Source organism: Alosa pseudoharengus, unplaced genomic scaffold, assembly GCF_046254945.1.
Source record: "Alosa pseudoharengus isolate Yale_2024_CS ecotype anadromous, Long Island Sound unplaced genomic scaffold, YU_APseudo_1.1 YU_APseudo_1.1_scf_21, whole genome shotgun sequence".
NCBI lineage: Eukaryota > Metazoa > Chordata > Actinopteri > Clupeiformes > Clupeidae > Alosa > Alosa pseudoharengus.
Genome location: NW_027468674.1, coordinates 612,146 through 635,246, shown reverse-complemented (window position 1 = coordinate 635,246; position 23,101 = coordinate 612,146). Strand labels below are relative to the sequence as shown.

Genomic DNA, 23,101 nt, shown 5'->3' with positions numbered 1-23,101 from the left:
ATATTCTACTGTTGATTAGTTATGCCTGATGTTTTGATGGAACCTGAGCACCTGTGATATTCTACTGTTGATTAGTTATGCCTGATTTTCCCTGAACCCTGTGACTGTGATCTGAAATCTGACTGTGCTTCATAAACCCAACCCCCCCCTAACCTAACACAAACCCAACCTCTAACCTAACACAAACCCAACCCCAACCCTCCCCTAACCTAACACAAACCCTCCACTAACCTAACACAAACCCAACCCTAACCCTCCCTTAACCTAACACAAACCCTCCCCTAACCAAACCCAACCCCTAACCCCTGGAAGATGCTGCATGTATATTTATATATGTGCTGAATATATAAATAAAATAGATGGATCTACCCAGAATGCCACTCTTCTGTATGAGTCAAGTCAAGGGCTGTATTTTGCACCCTGGCGCATGACGTAAAACTCGTTTTCCACCCGGCGCAAAGTTTAATTCCTTATTTTGCACGTTTATTTTGTTGAAGGACATTTCTTCCGTGATTTGGGAAAAGCCCGTAAAAGTCCTGGCAGGAAGCATGCATAAGGATGTAGATCTAGAATGCACTAATATTTTGTTCATAGTTCAGTTTGCAACAATTATTAGTTAACACTAAGTTGTAAACACTTCGGAAAAAAAATATTTAAAACTGGATATACCAAAAAACATTGATGTAATCGCTTCCTGCAAGGACTTTTACAGGCTTTTCCCAAATCACAGAAGAAACGTTGACGTAGCGGTATAGTAGCAGATAATCAGGCAAGTCTTATTTAAATAAACTCCTGGTACACTTACAAACTTTCTAATGCCTCGTTATTGGACTAAAGGTCGTAGTTGTACTACTGTAGAAGTTTCGTACCATTCAGGGCATTATTAGTGGGGTAATTTACAAGATAAAAGTTGGTTCCATCATGACTGCAGAACGTTATTAGTTTCTGACAGCGCTACTCGACCAAGGGAAAAAAGGTTCTGGGAGGGTGTTTGGCTCGGGGTCATGGTGCAAAGAACCCTCGGGTGAAATTACTCCGAACCATCGCTTTAATTTAGCTTGAAAGTTAACCTGCTACGGAGCAGGTTAGTTCTGTGGCATAAATTCCCATAGTTACCAAGCTGGGATTCACGTTAACCTCATTAATGGAACGGAATTCTTACTAAAATTAGCGAGACTTATCGAAATAAGCCAGGTTTGGCCTTTAGCGAGGTTGATGGAATACCCCCCTGGTCAGAAGTCTATGGCGAGTTGTTTATATGTTATTTTAAGAGCGCATTCTCAACAGTCATATTGGTGGGTGCACAACGCACCATCCTTCTATCATTCATGAACGCACACCAGAGCACGTCCATGCAAAACATTACAAATTGCACGATTACAATGGGAAACATAATTAGAATAAAGATATTACGAAATACTGTACATCTCATGTTATTCACCATCATTTGCAAATTGGTAATGACGGTTAAAAGTGATTAGGGGAGAGGCGAGAGACACGTATGGAGCACAGAAGACGCAGCGTCATGAGATATAAGAAACTCCTCTGCAGGATAAATGTTTTTTTATTCAGTAATTTGAGCAATATTAGGCTAAGTGTTGCTTTTTCCAGCCTATGTTTTCGATGGTAACCCATTGTCAGTTAATAGTGAAAGTAACTGCATATAACAGTCTTGTCGTTGACTGACACCATGGTGAAGTTAGATTCACTTTGCCAATGAGCTCAAATAATAGAGTGCAAATGTGTGAAGGCTATGCTAGGTTTTAGTAAAGCATGGTTTAGGGGAATGACTATTCCATACGGTCTCCCAAGCAGTCTCCTTCAAATGCGCCGTTGAATGTTTACATACCGATGCATTTATTTGACATCACGCTTTGCGCCGACAGATGTTATGACAGATGTTATGCCCCAAACACACCCATATGTGTGTGTGTGTGTATTGTCATTGGTTTAAATGATGTTACACCCCAAACACACCCATATGACTGATTAAAAAACCTAGGAACACCTTGTTGCGCCATGCACTCCACATTTGATAACGAAAACCCTCCCAATATGGACTGGACATCCTACTAAATTTGAATAAGCTGTTGACGAGTGACGATACGCTTTTGACTGTCATGATAGGGCCCCAAGTGTGTGTGTGTGTGTCTGTGTCTGTGTCTGTGTCTGTGTGTGTGTGTGTGTGTGTGTCATGATAGGGCCCCAAGTGTTTATTTTTGCCATTTGCTCAAGTACAGGCGTACAGGGGCATTGGAATACTTGTGCGGATCAAAATAAAAACGTGTGTTATTATAAAACACAACAGATAAGAAAAGTCCACATACTAATAAATAACAATAAGTACAATAAAAACAGAAGTGCAGACTTGTGCCAGGCAACTTGTGTGCATAAGGATTGCACAGAAAGATGAGGCAGGTGTGCGTGTGTGTGTGTGCGTGCGTGTGTGCATGTGCACCACATTAACACCACATTAACACCAGACCATCACATTAACACCAGACCCACCACATTAACACCACATCAACACCAGAACCATCACATTAACACCAGACCCACCACATTAACACCACATCAACACCAGACCCATCACATTAACACCAGACCCACCACATTAACACCAGACCCACCACATTAACACCAGACCCATCACATTAACACCACATTAACACCAGACCCATCCCATTAACACCACATTAACAGCAGACCCACCACATTAACACCACATCAACACCAGACCCATCACATTAACACCAGACACATTACATTAACACCAGACCCACCACATTAACACCAGACCCACCACATTAACACCACATTAACACCAGACCCATCACATTAACACCACAATAACACCAGACCCATCACATTAACACCACATTAACACCAGACCCATCACATTAACACCACATTAACACCAGACCCATCACATTAACACCACATTAACACTAGACCCACCACATAAACACCAGACCCATCACATTAACACCAGACCCACCACATTAACACCAGACCCATCACATTAACACCAGACCCATCACATTAACACCAGACCCACCACATTAACACCAGACCCACCACATTAACACCACATTAACACCAGACCCACCACATTAACACCAGACCCATCACATTAACACCACATTAACACCAGACCCATCACATTAACACCACATTAACACTAGACCCACCACATTAACATCAGACCCATCACATTAACACCAGACCCACCACATTAACACCAGACCCATCACATTAACACCACATTAACAGCAAACCCATCACATTAACACCAGACCCATGACATTAACACCACATTAACCTTTCTACATTATCTGGGGGTCTTGTGTGCAAAAAGTGAAATTAATTGTCAAAAAAGAAAATGTGAAAATCACTTTTTGGACTAGATATAATCGCTTATTTTAAAACATCAGATACAAACACTAAAGATGGATCAGGAAAATTTAAAGACAAAAAAATCTTGTTCCTTAGACTCTATATTAGCAAAATATGCAAAAAATATGCAAATCCGATTTAGACCACTTCCATATGTGGTCCTGGATCAGACTCAGGTCAGATTTCTTTCAATGCGGCCGCAGTGTGAACAACCAAGGCGGATTTGATGAGACTTTTACGTCAATCTACATCGACATTTGTCACGATTATGCACCGCGGGAGTTAGTTCTTTTGTGCATGCGGGTCAGTTTGAAACCGCAAACAGTTCACACTGGAATCTAACGAAATGCAACAGGCTCATATCGTGCTCAAATAATAACAGATGTGCCTCAAGTTTTGCACGGTTTTAGTCAAGTTATAGGCCTGTTTACCTTTAAATGTTCTTCATTTTGCATTTTGCAATGAGCAGTGCTTTCCCTTTTTGAATTGGAAATGCTCTGTGTCATGGTGTGTGTGTGTGTGGGTGCCCTGCCCCCAACAACTCACCTTTCCACCTCTCCACCTCTGGCCTATTGTCCAGGAGGAGGAGGGGCCTGAGGCCTGGTGGCCTGATAAAAAGGCCTGGTTAGACACCCAATGCATAACCCATTTACACAGAGATGGTTGTCGTCAACGCAGAAGTCAGTGAGCGCATCAGGACCCTACAGAAGAAAGGCTGTCCGACTAGCTCTATCGCCAAACAACTAGCCATGATTGGAATAAGACCATCGTTGCGGACTATACAGCGTCATGCTCACCGGGGTTAGGTGGAAGGTGTTAATAGACGATTGGCGTAGCCTACAGTGGACCAGGACTGTCAAAATTGCTCAAAAATGACATTCGAATATCCCCTCTAAAATAAACACATGTATTCGGATATATATTGGAATATCTAGGCTATATTATATTTGCGCATTATGCCATAAGGCTACTTTGAGAACATTTCCTAATTCACCCGACACTGATATTCAAAATGTTGAAACTATTTCGGCATAGCCTATAAGCAGTTTAATTAAATGTAATGTTAGTTGTAAACAAACGGGCTACTTGGTGAGGCTTGGCCTCACAGATGCGCTCGTGCCTTAAATGGCAAGAAAAATCTTCACGATATAGGCCTATTAACAGACCGCCCGATTCATGTTGGCTGGGGGGCAGGGGGGGCCATCAGACATTTAGTTCCCAAGGGTCTATGAATTGTTAATCCGGCCCTGCACCCAACGAACGCAACTTTCCACCTCTGAGACAGCTTAAAAGAAGTCGAGAGGACTCCTAACTCATTAAGACCTACTTACTGTAGGCTGCGCAAACCACAGGCCTTTTTTTTGGGCAAGCCTGCATTCGAGGCAGGCCTGTTGAAGAATGTTATATAAATCCTGCGCTAACAGTAATCCTCCTACCCCCCGCTACCGCAGCTGTGGATAGTGTGGCATGCTCACGCGTTATGTCTCCTTCTTGCAAACTAGGCCTATAGCCCAACCATTTACGTCTTCAAAAAATAACAACTTGCCAGATATGCCTTCATATCTTTGGGCTTCATTCAGCATTTTGTTCTTCCACTGCAAATTACTCTTCTACATTTGCTGCCTGCTGCATCCTTTCTGTTTGTATTGTTTAGAAAACGTTTGACGTCTTGAGTTAATCCATTAAACATTGTTTGCTGGTAACCCGCCACAAATAGCCTACAGATTCTTGCGTGCGTACATTCTCTATTCTCTCCAAAATGTGCCCGTTCTATAGGCTGTCCAAGTGTGTAATTCTGCAGCATAAAGCAGATGTATTTGTTTATTGTACAGAAAATTAAAAATAACCTGTCAAGCAGTCAATTGACTACATTGCAGTCAATAAGTAGGGCAAATTAATATACGAAACCAAAACGTGGTTCATAGTTGTCTAAGCCTCTGCTGTGAGGCCAAACCCATGAACAAAGACGCATTGATATCTGCAATAGAGTTTTTTTGGCGAAACAAACTCACAGCCGAACGTTGCAATAAATACATAGACCATCTGGACAAAGTCATCAACAGAGTCATAGCACTGAAGGGAGAGGCAACTGGCATGTGATCTCCCCACGGGCCAATGGATGTACAAGTTTTCTCCTGTGCCTACGATATTTAATCCAGTGTTTTTCCAATTTCCAGTCAAGTTGCAAATTGCCATTCGTTTTAACGATTTTGTAGATTTCGATTTTTGTTACCACCGTGTAGTCAAGCCTTAAGCCATACCCAAGTAGCCTAAATCGAGGTAATGTTTAATTATGCATGATTTATTTTGTTATTGAATATGTAGGCTGGGATTCCTCTCGGTAACAATTATGTTTGGTAGCCTCCTGCTTTTTCAGAAGGGGGGTGGCAGGCAGAGCGATGTACAGTGGCAGAGCGACGCACAGTGGCTGAAAGTGGTACTAAAGCTTCACGCAGCTTCACGCCTCGTAATGCGCGATTGAAGTGGCCATTTAAAAGCGATGCCCACTATATAAACATGTTTATGGGAGACACGTGTGTATGAGTGCATATGAACATGTTTATGACGTGTGTGTATGAGGGCATATGAACATGTTTATGACGTGTGTGTATGAGTGCATATGAGCATGTTTATGACGTGTGTGTATGAGTGCATATGTGCATGTTTATGACGTGTGTGTATGAGTGCATATGAACATGTTTATGACGTGTGTGTATGAGGGCATATGAACATGTTTATGACGTGTGTGTATGAGTGCATATGATCATGTTTATGACGTGTGTGTATGTGTGTATGAGTGCATATGAGCATGTTTATAACGTGTGTGTATGAGTGCATATGTGCATTTTTTCTGGCTCCATTTACCTCTGTGCACCATACCAACCCACATGCACAGAGGCAGTTAGGTGAGCATGGGGTAAGATGAGCCACCCCTTTTTTTTAGAAAACCGTAAACAAATGTTATCATGTGACAGCATTTTAAGGAAGAGGGCATCATTCTCTACAATATGTGGAAAGGTACAGCACATGGCAAATGTGCTAAAACAAAATATGAGTAAAAATATGAATTCTTGCTCTTCAAGTGGATTTCATTCATGTCCAGAGTTTGGGGGATTTAGAGAACGTGAACAGAACAACATTCAAATGCATTACACCTTCATTGGTGCCCCTATGATGTGAGGGCTAAACAAAATCATGATGTTACCTTAGCTTGTTGTGAGAAGCATTTTCTTTCAAAATGGTGGTTGTGGGGTAAGATGAGTCACCAGGGCTGGGGTAAACTGAACCAGCTAACGAGTATTGTATTGCATCTGTGAGTTTGCCTTTATTTTGTGACCTCCTTATTTTTGGTTCCAATTCAAAGGCAAACAGGCGAGAAAATTGTAATAGGCCTAAACATGTCTTGGCAAATTTTCAGTTCAATCCATTGGGCAAATTCACAGTTACATGTTGGTGTTTGTTACAGTTTGTATTTGTAAATGAAATGATTGTTTTGACATAAAAATGTTTTACATGAAAAATTTGTGTTGGCTCAACTTACCCCACACATAAGCTTATCTTACCCCACACTGTTATCTTACCCCACACTAACACTGTTATCTTACCCCATACATAAGCTTATCTTACCCCACACTGTTTTGGTGTGAATATTACAAAACAAAACCTCTTTGAAAAGTCAGAATGATGAAGAATGTAAAAAATGGCTCATCGTACCCCACTCTCCCCTACTGGCTACATTAGCTCCCGTTAGCATCTGTGCATCATACATACCTACCATACCAACCTACATCCACAGAGACAGTTACTGGCTACATTAGCCCCTGTGCATCATACCAACCCACATTCACAGAGACAGTTACTGGCTACATTAGCCCCCATTAGCATCTGTGCATCACACATACCTACCATACATACCAACCCACATCCACAGAGACAGTCACTGGCTACATTAGCCCCTGTGCATCATACCAACCCACATTCACAGAGACAATCTATCTATCTATCTATCTATCTATCTATCCATCTATCTATCTATCAATCTAATTCTTAAGTCTGTGTGGGTATGTATGCATGTGTGCATGTTTGTTTGAGTGTGTGTGTGTGTGTGTGTGTGTGTGTGTGCATACATGTATTAGTGTGTGTTGGAATGTCAGATCCCTGGATTAAAAGTCTTCTGAAAATACACAGATTACAGATAAAATATACTGGGGATTTATGTAATGCATGGACAGACTTTGTGTGTGTGTGTGAGTGTGTGTGTGTGAGAGTGTGTGTGTGTGTGTGTGAGTGTGTGTGTGTGTGTGTGTGTGTGTGTGTGTGTGTGTGTGTGTGTGTGTGTGTCTTCAGTCTGTTATCACAGACATACACAGTCCCATCCACATACACTCTCCTTACCTCACACATACACACACACTCTCTTCCTACCCCCCCCCCCCCCCACACACACACACACACTTCCTCTACCTCAGACATATACACACTTTCCCTATGTCACAAACACACAGACACACACTTATAGAAAAATACTTTCCTTCGGCCCTCTCACATATCCCTCTCTCTTTCCTCTCTCCTTCTCCCCTCCCTTGTTTCTCTCTCCCTCTCTTTCTCTCCACCCCTCCTCTCCCCTCTCTCCTCCTTTCCCCTCTCCCCCCTTCTCTCACCCTCTCTCTCTCCACCCCTCCTCCTCTCCCTCCCTCTCCCCTTCCTCTCCTCTCCTCTCTCCCTCTCTCTCTCTCCACCCCTCCTCCTCTCCTCTCTCCCTCTCTCTCTCTCCACCCCTCCTCCTCTCCTCTGGTCTAATCCTCGTGGTCAGTGCTCTGAAGGCTCAGTTGCACAGCAGAGGGTTAAGCGGAGTGGACCAAAGGACAGAGAGAGAGAGAGAGAGAGAGAGAGAGAGAGAGAAGAGAGAAAGAGAGAGAGAAGAGAGAAAGAGAGAGAGAAGAGAGAGAGAGAGAGAGAGAAGAGAGAAAGAGAGAGAGAAGAGAGAGAGAGAGAGAGAAGAGAGAAAGAGAGAGAGAAGAGAGAGAGAGATAGAGAGAGAATAGAGGGAAAGAAAGAAGAGAGAAGTGACAGACAGGAGAGAGAGAGAGAGAAGAGAGAAAGAGAGAGAGAAGAGAGTGAAAGAGAGAGGGAGGAGAGAGAAGCGTCATCATTCCCAGCAGCAGCAGTGATCAGGTTTGTTCTTCTGACTGAAATTATTTTTCAATACTTACACACTCATACCAACACACACCGATACATGCTCTCACACACACACACACTCATACCAACACACACCGATACATGCGTTCACACACACACACTCATACCAACACACACCCATACATGCTCTCTCACACACACACACACACACACACACACACACACACACACACACACACTCATCCCAACACACACCGATACATGCTCTCACGCACACACACGCACACACACACATTCATGTCGTGTGTGCGCTGTTCTGTCAGTGGAAGGAGCTGTGCAGACGTTATTCCACCAGCAGAGGGCGCTCAGGAGCACAAACGTTATTCCACCAGGAGAGGGCGCTCAGGAGCACAGACATTATTCCACCAGCAGAGGGCGCTCAGGAGCACATACGTTATTCCACCAGGAGAGGGCGCTCAGGAGCAACAGCACCATGAGTCTGGGACACGCCTGCATCTTCCTCAAAGGAGCCAAAAACACAGTGAGTTCCAAAGGGTCGTGCTTTCTGTATGTGTGTGTGTTAGGATCATACTTTCAGTGCGTGTGTGTTAGGATCGTGCTGTCTGTGTGTTTGTTTTAAGGTGACCTTGGATCGTGCTCTTTGTGTGTGTGTGTGTGTGTTAGGGTGACCTTGGATCGTGCTCTCTGTGCTAGCTGTTCTTGTGGAACGTTGGTAAACCTCACTCCCCGACGCCTCAAGAGTGCTGCTGGCATGCGAGCCAGTAGCCTGTGCTATTGGCTCAACCCTCAAGAGTGCTGCTGGCATGCGAGCTAGTAGCCTGTGCTATTGGATCAACCCTCAAGAGTGCTGCTGGCATGCGAGCTAGTAGCCTGTGCTATTGGATCAACCCTCAAGAGTGCTGCTGCCATGCGAGCTAGTAGCCTGTGCTATTGGATCAACCCTCAAGAGTGCTGCTGGCATGCGAGCTGGTAGTCTCTGTGCTATTGGATCAACCCTCAAGAGTGCTGCTGCCATGCGAGCTAGTAGCCTGTGCTATTGGATCAACCCTCAAGAGTGCTGCTGGCATGCGAGCTAGTAGCCTGTGCTATTGGATCAACCCTCAAGAGTGCTGCTGGCATGCGAGCTAGTAGCCTGTGCTATTGGATCGACCCTCAAGAGTGCTGCTGGCATGCGAGCTAGTAGCCTGTGCTATTGGATCAACCCTCAAGAGTGCTGCTGGCATGCGAGCTAGTAGCCTGTGCTATTGGATCAACCCTCAAGAGTGCTGCTGGCATGCGAGCTAGTAGCCTGTTTGCTATTGGCTCAACCCTCAAGAGTGCTGCTGGCATGCGAGCTAGTAGCCTGTGTGCTATTGGCTCAACCCTCAAGAGTGCTGCTGGCATGCGAGCTAGTAGCCTGTGCTATTGGATCAACCCTCAAGAGTGCTGCTAGTAGCCTGTGTGCTATTGGATCGTGCTCTCTGTGTGTGTGTGTGTGTGTGTGTGTGTTAGGGTGCTATTGGATCGTGCTCTCTGTGTGTGTGTGTGTGTGTGTGTTAGGGTGCTATTGGATCGTGCTCTCTGTGTGTGTGTGTTAGGGTGACCTTGGATCGTGCTCTCTGTGTGTGTGTGTGTGTTAGGGTGACCTTGGCTCGTGCTCTCTGTGTGTGTGTGTGTGTGTGTGTTAGGGTGACCTTGGATCGTGCTCTCTCTGTGTGTGTGTGTGTGTTAGGGTGCTCTCTGTGCTATTGGCTCAACCGTCCGCACGCTCGCCTCCCGGTCCGAGGTGCTGCTGTTGGCAGGGTCGAGTCTGGGCGTGTGCAGGGTGGAGTCTGGGCGTGTGCAGGGTGGAGTCTGGGCGTGTGCAGGGTCGAGTCTGGGCGTGTGCAGGGTGGAGTCTGGGCGTGTGCAGGGTCGAGTCTGGGCGTGTGCAGGGTGGAGTCTGGGCGTGTGCAGGGCTGAATCGCGCAGGTTCAACACAACGCAGGTTACACATGCTGCCACATCTGTGTATCTGTGTAGTTGTGTGTAGTTACTACTGTGTACTCATAGGTGCCAACTCTCAGGCATTGGCCGTGAGACACACGCATTTGATTAGTTTCACACGCTCACACGCCACACCCCCGATTTCTCACGCAAGTGTCAGGTCGGTCAGATGCCTGAAAAATGAGTTTAGCCTATCTATAGATCTACCTGTTGAGCCACGGTTATGCTTTCAGAGACGGTGAGAGGGTTCAAGAGCACCCCCTGTCTGTGGAATTTTCTAAATTTTCTCTCATTTGCGATGCTACTTCAGAAGCCGTCCCAGGCGCATCCCCCCCGCATTTCCCCGGCTTCAGGTGCTTTGAGTATTATTGAGTATTTTTCACGCTGTGTCAACCTGGTAGGTCAAATACCTGGCAGATGAGGTTCAACTAAACTAAACCTATACATATGATATCACACATCATGTGAACGTGCGGAAGCTAAGCTTTCCAATGATATTAGCGCCAAGTTGCTGTGATAAATGGTTCGCGAGAGAATTAACATTGAACCGACGTGCAATTTAGGCTAATCATATTTGCATTTACCCATTACTCTCAGTTTAATATTTCACTAACCCTTCACACAACACGTGGAAAACCCTATTTGACAATAAACAGCAAACCTACAAAACAGCAATTCTACATAGCCTCATTGGGGCGAAATTATAATGTATTCTAATGTAAACTATTTGTCAGTAGGCCTACATACATTTTTGTAAACTGCTCAGCCATAGATTATCCCACTATCATGGTTCTTATATTGTCAGGTTCCAGCCAATCCCATTACAGATAAATTAATATATTTATATTGGCATGCTTCCTAGTGACATTAATGCAAAAATATGAAGAAAATCAAATAACGAGACACAAATATTGATATAAAGCCTGACATAAGCCTTATGCAAACATTCACATCATGCAGATATGGGTACATCCTGAAAAAGGAATAGCATGTAGGCTATAGGCTATGGCCATTACAATGACCAATATATTATCTTAAATAAACTAGCTGAATAACACAGGTGACCACTTCTGCATAATTTCATGGAGTGCTGAAATGTACACACATTTTTTGACATTTCTGAACTGTGAAATGTAGCATATGTTTTTGTGGTTGTGAACTTATTGCAATATCACCATAACTATTCCACCTGTGTGTGCATGGTTATAATTCTGAAGTGCAAAATAGCTTAGGCTACAGCACAAATATTTCCATAAAAATAAGCAAGTCTGACCTCTGAATTTATTTTGAAAGTGCACCTGATTGATGCATTTAAAAGTTAAAATATTTCTTATTTCTTAAATTCTTACAAAACACCCACCCACTTTTTAAAATTGTTAGTTTGGACCCCCCCCCACACACACACACACACTTTTGCCGTGCGAAATACCAGTGCTGTTTTCAGCATCTGTTTAGTGCTTCATTGTCATTTTCATTGGATTCTCCCATTTTCGCGTAAATCGCTCATAAACTTTTTTTTTTTTTGTTACACGCATTCTCCCATTCCGCTTCTGTCACACACACAGTGACAAGCGCCAAATCCCCCGCAGTGTTGAAGAGATCACTTTTGATAAGGTAAAAAGCCTTATAGGTACGCCAAATAAATAATAACCTATAGGTTTACGCTAGGCTATGTAAAACTCCCCATTAACAGCATCACGTCACTAACCACAGCTAAGACTGCACAATCTCTATTCACTCTGTTGGATATCTGAAGCCAGTTTGTCTACTTAGATACTGTAAATTCTCAAATTATGACTGAGGTCATAAGACAAAGTAAAGGCCTTTAGGGGCAGGATTGTATTCAAGACAGCCCTTTATTTCTTATGCGAGTTTTATTTTGAGATATGCGTGTCTTTGAGCGGCATACTGGTAGGCCTTCAAAAGCATGACATTTTCGGTTTAGTTTGATATTTAATTTACTTTTGGACTGTTTGATTATATTGTTAAATGTTGGGACTGATGGGCACTGAAATCTGGGGAGGTATTTGATGATCACTATTACGTTCCATGTAGTTGAAAGAGTGTCGGGATTTCAAACAAACCATCCGCTTTCATGCGTTCATTGAACGTCCGCGGTGCTGTAATGGAAACCTTATTGCGTAGCCAAGTAGCCTATTGAGTTATTTTTAAATTATGCATGATTTACTTTTTATTAATTTCGTAGGCTGGCTTTATTTTGTTATATAGAAGTATCTAAATAACCTGTTAAAATGTACCAGAATTCAGGAAATTGCATCTAGTCCAAAAAAAAATGTCTGGGGGAGGACCCCCATACCCCCCGCTGAAATGCCCCAACCATTTTCACAATGCCTCCGACGCCCATGGTCCTAGTAGTAGGCTAGATCCCTTTGATACCAATGTTCATATAACTCTGGGACCCTGGTCCCAGGGATGGATTACTGCACGGGCCTTCCGGGCCCAGACCCAGGGGCCCAAGGTGTCAGGGGGCCCTGAAGCCCAAGCCTTTGCATGGAATCATTGCCTCAATATCAACACATCAGGATGTAGGCTATGAATCTGATTGAATTTAGTATTGCCCATCCCCAAAATGCACCAGAATACAGGAAAATCACATTAAACAAATTAAAAAAATTCTGGGGGAGTATGCCCAAACCCCCCTTCCACATATGCGTCAATTAGTGGGGAGCCCTTAATACAGCGGGGAAAATAAGTATTGAACACGTCAACATTTTTTTCAGTAAGTATACTTCCAGTGAGGCTATTTGCATGAAATTTTCACCAGACATTAGTATTAACTTAGGTAATCCACACATATAGAAAATCCAAACATTAATGTCCATAAGTAGAGTTATGAGCAAAAAAGTGGAATGGCACAGGGAAAAAGTATTGAACACGCTAAGAAAAAGCAGTACACAAAGGCAAGGAATGGCCAGGAACGAGCTGGAATCTATACACAGTTAGATAGTAATTATCCCTCATATCTGTGCAAATTAATATAAGATGTATCAGCACATATTATGAGCTATAAAAAGGTTTTTCATTACCAAGGTGTCACACAATAAACATTTCATAATGGGTAAAAGCAAAGAGCTCTTCCAAGACCTTTGCAACATTACTGTTGCAAAACATATCAGTGGAACTGGTTACAGATGCATCTCAAAACTTACTGTAAGAATCATCCAGTAAGCAGTATTGGAGCCATTATCTGCAAGTGGAAGGAACATCACTGCATCATCAATCGGCCATGCACAGGATCTCCTCACAAGATTTCTGACCAGGAAGTCAGAAGGATAGTCAGAAGTGTAGCCTAAGAGCCAAGGACCACTTGGAGAAAGCTCCAGAAAGACTTGGAGGCAGCAGGTTCAATTGTTACAGAGAAAATCATAGGTAATGCACTCCACCGCCATGGCCTCTATGCACACTCACCCCGCATGACTCTATTACTGAAGAAAAACATGTTGAAACTCGTTGAAAGTTTGCTACACAACATTTGGACAAGCCTATTAAATACTGAGAGAATGTATTCTGGTCAGGCGAAAGAAAATGTTAACTTTTTGGATGTCATACTACACACCATATTTGGAGGAGAAATGACACTGTGCATCACCCTAAAAATACCATACTAACAGTGAGGTTTGGAGGTGGAGGCATCAAGGTGTGGGGCTGTTTTTTATCTCATAGTACTGGCAGACTTCACACAGTTTCACAGAGCGATTTTTCCTAGGAGAATCTTGCCATCCACCAGGATGATGATGAGACGTGGCTAGACCTTCCAGCAGGACAATGGTCCAAAGCATTCAGCAAAGGAAACTCTCAATTGGTTTCAGAGAAAGGAAATCAAGGCCCTGACTTTAATCCAATTGAACAATTTTGGAAGTTACCTAAAGATCAGGATTTACAAGTGGGACCCCTGGAATCTTCAATATCAAAAGACTATCTGTTTAAAAGAATGGGCCAAAATCACACCTGAATACTGCAACTGATTAGTTTAGTCATACAGGAAATGCGTTGAAGCTCTCATTACAAATAATGGCTTTTTCACAAAGTATTTAAGAAATTTCAGTAGGAGTGTTCAATACTTTTTACCTGTGGCATTCCACTTTTTTACTCATAACTCTACTTATGGACATTAATGTTTGGATTTTTTAACATGTGTGGATTATCTAAGTTAATACTAATGTCTGGAGAAAATGTCATGTGAATAGCCACACTGGAAGTATACTTACTGAAAAAAATGTTGACGTGTTCAACGAAAGCTCATAATCCGTCCATGCCTGGTCCCTACACCTGAGAACCACTGATGTACGTTTCTTTTACTGTACGGTATAATGCTGAATGAGCCAAACAAAAATTTACGCAGCAAAATTTTGGTTGGCCCCACCAAATCTCACTCCAAGGTTTTTTGAAAAGTTGGCAGCCCTGCTGTGTACTACTGTGTAGTTAGGAGTTCTGAGGTATGAGGCTAACAAGGCAGACCATGCTGCCATACCTGTGTATCTGTGTAGTTAGCCATTCTGAGGTATGTGGCGGACTCATTATGCAATACTTAAACACAATTTCACAGCATGGCACAAACTCTATTGAACTGAAGAGGCAAATTAGCATGCTAGCAAGCATTTACCAGTGCCATCTGTCGTGGTTGGAAAAAAGGTTTGATGCTGTCATTAGTGTGAGGTTGCTGCTGTAATGCTGCTGTAGGTCTGGAGTTTAAAGCTGTTGTGGTTGCCACAGGGTTTGGGTCAGGGTGGGTTGTAATTGTCACGTCACAGCTGGAATCGAGGTCTGTTTAAAGCGGAGAGAGAGGCCAGTACAAGTCACATGGCACACACACACACACACACTACACACACACACACTACACACACACACACTACACACACACACACACTACACACACACACTACACACACTACACACACACACACACACACTACACACACACACACACTACACACACACACACACACACACACTACACACACACACACTACACACACACACACACTACACACACACACACTACACACACACACACACTACACACACACACACTACACACACACACACACACACTACACACACACACACTACACACACACACACACACACTACACACACACACACTACACACACACACACACACACACTACACACACACTACACACTACACACACACACTACACTACACTACACTACACACACACACACTACACACACACACTACACACACACACTACACACACACTACACACACACTACACACACACACTACACACACACACACAAACACACTACACACACACACACACACACACACACTACACACACTACACACACACACACTACACACACACACACACACACACACACACTACACACACACACACACTACACACACACACACTACACACACACACACACACACACACACACACACACACACACACTACACACACACACACACACTACACACTACACACACACTACACACTACACACACTACACACACACACACACACACTACACACACACACACACTACACACACACACACTACACACACACACACACACACTACACACACACACACTACACACACACACACACACTACACACACACACACACACACACACTACACACACTACACACACACTACACACACTACACACACACTACACACACACACTACACACACTACACACACACACTACACTACACTACACTACACACACACACACACACACACTACACACACACACACAGACACACACACACACTACACACACACACTACACACACACACTACACACACACTACACACACACACTACACACACACTACACACACACACACACACTACACACACACACACAGACACACACACACACTACACACACGCACACACACACACACTACACACACACACACACACACACACACACACACACACACACACACTACACACACTACACACACACACACACACACACACACACTACACACACACACACACTACACACACACACACACACACACACACATTACACACACACACACACACACACTACACACACACACACTACACACACACACACACACTACACACACACACTACACACACTACACACACACACACACACACTACACACACACACACACTACACACACACACACACACACACACTACACACACACACACTACACACACACACACACTACACACACACACACTACACACACACACACACTACACACACACACACTACACACACACACACACACACTACACACACACACACTACACACACACACTACACACACACACACACACACTACACACACACACACTACACACACACACACACACACACTACACACACACTACACACTACACACACACACACTACACTACACTACACTACACACACACACACTACACACACACACTACACACACACACTACACACACACTACACACACACACTACACACACACACACAAACACACTACACACACACACACACACACACACACCACACACTACACACACACACACTACACACACACACACACACACACACTACACACACACACACACTACACACACACACACTACACACACACACACACACACTACACACACACACACACACACACACTACACACACACACACACACTACACACTACACACACACTACACACTACACACACTACACACACACACACACACACTACACACACACACACACTACACACACACACACACACACTACACACACACACACTACACACACACACACACACTACACACACACACACACACACACACTACACACACTACACACACACTACACACACTACACACACACTACACACACACACTACACACACTACACACACACACTACACTACACTACACTACACACACACACACACACACACACTACACACACACACACAGACACACACACACACTACACACACACACTACACACACACACTACACACACACTACACACACACACTACACACACACTACACACACACACACACACACACACTACACACACACACACACACACACACACACACTACACACACACACACACACACACACACACACACTCACTACACACACACACACAATGCAGTTATTCTTGATTTGCATCCCAGCAAAATGATCAAAATTGAAAAGCTTCCCCAAATGTTGACCATAATCTCCTAGAGAAACACACAAGAGAGTTGGAGTGTGTGTGTAATAAAGGAGAAAGTGTGTGTGTGTGTTTGTGTGTGCGGGAGAGAAAGCGTCAAGATAAACGTTTCTGTTTTTCCCACAGGAACGCAAGCTAGCTGATGATGAAATAGAAGGTAAAGTTCCCCTTCCTTTAACATTCCTACACATCTACTATGCACAATCCCTTTAACATTCCTACACATCTACTATGCACAATCCCTACACATCTACTATCCACAATCCCTTTAACATGCCTACACATCTACTATGCACAATCCCTTTAACATTCCTACACATCTACTATGCACAATCCCTACACATCTACTATGCACAATCCCTTTAACATGCCTACACATCTACTATGCACAATCCCTTTAACATTCCTACACATCTACTATGCAAAATCCCTTTAACATTCCTACACATCTACTACACACAATCCCTACACATCTACTATGCACAATCCCTTTAACATTTCTACACATTTAACTATGCACAATCCCTTTAACATTCCTACACATCTACTATGCACAATCCCCACACATCTACTATGCACAATCCCTTTAACATTCCTACACATCTACTATGCACATTCCCTTTAACATTCCTACACATCTACTATGCACAATCCATTTAACATCCCTACACATCTACTATGCACAATCCCTTTAACATGTTTGCTGTAGAATGACTTTCAAACACACAACGATGGTGATGTTTTGGAAAGTAGTTCTGCATAATGTAGCATAATGTTTAATTTAGTAGACATTAAACTAACTTAGTTTAGTTCATTGGTTTATTTGAGACAGGGACCATGTACAAGGTTTGTACCAGATTACAGCTAAAAGCTCATTTCCATCTGCAGTCCCTGGGCAGGTAAGAAGAATAAAATAGGATAAAACACACACACATAAAATGAAATAGGATCAACAAGCATGCACACACGCGCACACACACACAGACACAGACACACACACACACACACACACACACACACACACACACACACACAGACACACACACACACACACACAGAGACACACACACACACACACACACACAGACACACACACACGCAGACACACACAGACACACACACACACACCCACACACACACACACAGACACACACACACACACACTCAATTAAAAATATACAGAGTAATGATTAGTGCTGACAAGACTGATGTTATGTATTAGGCGCATGTCAGAATATAGTATGAGGTCTTCGAGGCTAAGCATGTTATACTTGCCCAGTATGGCACAGTGCTGGTACTGAATTGATCTCTTGTCTAGTATTTTCAGAGCTTGTTTGTAAAGTGATCTAATGGATTTCAAGGCAGTCCTGTTGACATACAGTAATGTAAGTGAGACATGATCATAGCATTTACATGGCTTCATGTCTTAGCAGCATCAACAGTTCATGAATTACGAATGTGTCTGAAATTAGCTATGCTATACTTCACTGTATTCTCTAGCTTTTTAATGTGTTTTTAAAAAGTGAGAGTAGAGTCTAAAGTAACTCCCAGGTATTTAAACTTGAAAGAACATGGTGACAGTTTTATCAGTATTTAATATGAGACAAGAATTGTTCAGCCACTTTGTGACTTTAGTAAGTGTTTGTGTCGATTTGAGGGCAACCTGTCCTGGGTCTTTGCCATGTGTAAACAGGACTGTGTCATCAGCATACATCAATATCTCCACACCGTCACATACCGATGGGAGATTGTTGATGTATGTGCTGAACAAAAGCGGCCCCAAGATGGAACCTTGCGGTACCCCCATGGAACATGCTCTTAAGGATGATGCTTTATCCTTTATCCTAATGCATTGGGCACAACTTCACAAATATGACTCCATCCAGTCTAGTACACTCGGGGACAACTGAAAGCTAGCTAACTTGGAGAGGAGTACTGGGTGGTTCACAGTGTCAAAAGCCTTTCGTAGGTCTAACAACACAGCACCCACTACTCCTCCCTTGTCAAGATTAGCCTGAATGTGTTCAGTAAAATAGCAGCATGCAGTGTCAGTAGAGTGGTTAGTTCTAAAGCCAAACTGCATGGTGCGTGCGCTATTAACTACTCTGTTTTTAGTAGATAAGATAAGATAAGATAAGATAAGATAAGATGAGCCTTTAATGTCTCTAACATAGAGAAATGTGTATATAGTATAAGTATATATACTCTTTTGATCCCGTGAGGGAAATTTGGTCTCAGCATTTATCCCAATCCGTGAATTAGTGAAACACACTCAGCACACAGTGAACACACAGTGAGGTGAAGCCTCAGCCCAAGAAGATTGTCTTGGGCATCGAGATAGACTGGTTACATGAAGATGTGTAGAGTGAGTATAGTAGAGTGAGTATAGTAGAGTGAGTATAGTAGCAGATGTGTAGTATAGTAGAGTGAGTATAGTAGCTTAATATTGTAGCAGATGTGTAGTATAGTAGAGTGAGTATAGTAGCTTAATATTGTAGCAAATGTGTAGTATAGTAGAGTGAGTATAGTAGAGTGAGTATAGTAGAGTGAGTATAGTAGCAGATGTGTAGTATAGTAGAGTGAGTATAGTAGCTTAATATTGTAGCAGATGTGTAGTATACTAGAGTGAGTATAGTAGCTTAATGTTGTAGCAAATGTGTAGTATAGTAGAGTGAGTATAGTAGCTTAATATTGTAACAGATGTGTAGTATAGTAGAGTGAGTATAGTAGAGTGAGTATAGTAGCAGATGTGTAGTATAGTAGAGTGAGTATAGTAGCTTAATATTGTAGCAGATGTGTAGTATAGTAGAGTGAGTATAGTAGCTTAATATTGTAGCAAATGTGTAGTATAGTAGAGTGAGTATAGTAGCTTAATATTGTAGCAGATGTGTAGTATAGTAAAGTGAGTATAGTAGCTTAATATTGTAGCAAATGTGTAGTATAGTAGAGTGAGTATAGTAGAGTGAGTATAGTAGCTTAATATTGTAGCAAATGTGTAGTATAGTAGAGTGAGTATAGTAGAGTGAGTATAGTAGAGTGAGTGTAGAGTGAGTATAGTAGAGTGAGTATAGTAGCTTAATATTGTAGCAGATGTGTAGTATAGTAGAGTGAGTATAGTAGAGTGAGTATAGTAGCTTAATATTGTAGCAAATGTGTAGATTGAGTATAGTATCTTAATATTGTAGCAGATGTGTATTATAGTAGAGTGAGTATAGTAGAGTGAGTATAGTAGCTTAATATTGTAGCAAATGTGTAGTATAGTAGAGTGAGTATAGTAGAGTGAGTATAGTATCTTAATATTGTAGCAGATGTGTAGTATAGTAGAGTGAGTATAGTGGAGTGAGTATAGTAGCTTAATATTGTAGCAAATGTGTAGAGTGAGTATAGTAGCTTAATATTGTAATAGACAGGGTTGGGTAGTAACGGATTACATGTAATCTGGATTACGTAATCAGATTACAAAAATCAAGTAACTATAATCAGCCCAGATTACAATAAAATAATTGTGTAATCAGATTACAGTTACATTGTTGGGGATTACCTGATTACATTTTATTATGCAAGCAATGCAACTTTTTAACGATATCCTAGTTATCTTTTAATTCGACAAGCTTCGGGCTTGCCGGTTCGATCCCCGACCAGTAGAAAAAATGTGGGCGGGGGAAGTGGTTGAGCACTGCTCTCCCATGCCCACATCCACGGCTGAAGTGCCCTTGAGTAAGGCACCTAACCCCTCATTGATCCCCGAGCGCCGTTGTAGCAGACAGCTCACTGTTCCGGGTTGGTGTGTGCTTCACCTCACTGTGTGTTCACTGTGCTTCACTAATTCGCGGATTGGGAGACCAAATTTCCCTCAAGGGATCAAAAGAGTATCTATACTTACTTACTAACTTATTTACTATTGGGGCAGGTCTCTCGGCACACTGCCTGATCTTTTCCTCCTAATCTTAATGTAGCCTCTTGTTTTAGTGTTACCGTTTACTTTGAGAAAGTCACCAGGTCCCCCTGGTTGAAAAACATCCCAAAGGAATAATTTTCTCACCCCCACAATTGAAATGGACATGGTGTCATTCAATCTCAGGCCATGTCCCTGGGTCAAAAAAATCCAGCAAAAGCTAAATTCATTGTCCAGGTGTGCCCTTATAAAGGTTAAGTTGAGTTGTGCATGTTTGGAGAATAGTGATCCATGATCACATCCATGATGACTAAGTGATCAATTTTGGGATGGGGAAAATTTCAACCACCAAAATACCACCCCCAAATTGGAGAATAGCTATAGAAATGTATTAGTTTTGAGTGTTTTTCAGACAACGGTGACCTCAAAGTAAATGGTAACACTAAAACAAGGGGCTACATTAAGATTTTTGGAAGAAAAGATCAGTTAATTCACACAGGAATGCTTTACTCAGAGCAAAGAGATTTCTTAGATGTAATGAAATAATAAACAGAAAAATAGAATGAGAATTCTTTCATCAATTCAGTGGTGGTGTCTTTTACTTAGGGGCATATTTATTGAAGTAATCTAAAAGTAATCCTAAAGTAATCAGATTACGTTACATGTTTTTGGTAATCCTGATTACGTTACTGATTACAAAAATTGCCATGTAATTTGTAGTCAGTAATGGATTACATTTGAAAGTAATCTGACCCAACCCTGGTAGCAGATGTGTAGTATAGTCAAGGGCGTGGTAGTGGGGGGACAAGTGGGAATAAATTACCCGGGCCCCAAGTGGGGGGAGGGCCCCTAAGGAGTTGAATTTTATTTTCCTTAATAATAAATAATTTCCTTAATTTAAAGATCTTAATACATTTTATTAACTAATATAGATGCAAATATTTCGGGTAAATGCATCAGTTGATTGATGTATTAAATTGTGTCCAAGCCAACATTGTTTGAGGGCAGGCACCCTCTCCCTTGCACGAAATGGTTCAGTCCGCCTTCCCCTGCTAGGCGCATTTTTGAAGTAACGTTCATTCTGCCGAAGCGGCAATGCAGATGGTCACGGTGTGGAGATGTCTAATGGCGGCCTTACATTGTACGATTTTGGCCTGTTTTCACAGTCGGCGACTACATTTCCAAAGTCGGACAGAAATCATGGGAGTTGTACTGGAATCGCGGCGCGCTCCCGTCAACTAGATCGTTAAGTGTAAGGTGCCAATCTTAGCGGTTTTAAGTCAGTCGGAGTCAGTCCTTTTCTAGTTTTGCCGTTACGACAATATTAAACATGTTTGATATTATCGCAAGTCTTTCTAGTCGTGGCTCATGCAAATACTGACGTGAACTATAAAAACCAATAGTGACCTCTCTTCAACACCAAACAGGAAGGGGCAAAGTAGGCGACAGCTGTAGCCTATATGATTA

The 23,101-nt window shown here is 42.6% G+C and overlaps 1 protein-coding gene across 1 annotated transcript in view; it reads left to right on the top strand.

Moving 5' to 3' along the window:
* Positions 1-9,031: 9,031 nt before the first annotated feature.
* The window catches only part of cabp5b (calcium binding protein 5b), a 44,215-nt gene continuing 30,145 nt past the window's right edge, over positions 9,032-23,101 (top strand). The window contains exons 1-3 of the mRNA XM_076299093.1: positions 9,032-9,079; positions 10,271-10,456; positions 17,866-17,896. Of these exons, the coding sequence (XP_076155208.1) occupies positions 9,032-9,079; positions 10,271-10,456; positions 17,866-17,896 (265 nt within the window). The remainder of the gene's footprint in view (positions 9,080-10,270; positions 10,457-17,865; positions 17,897-23,101) is intronic.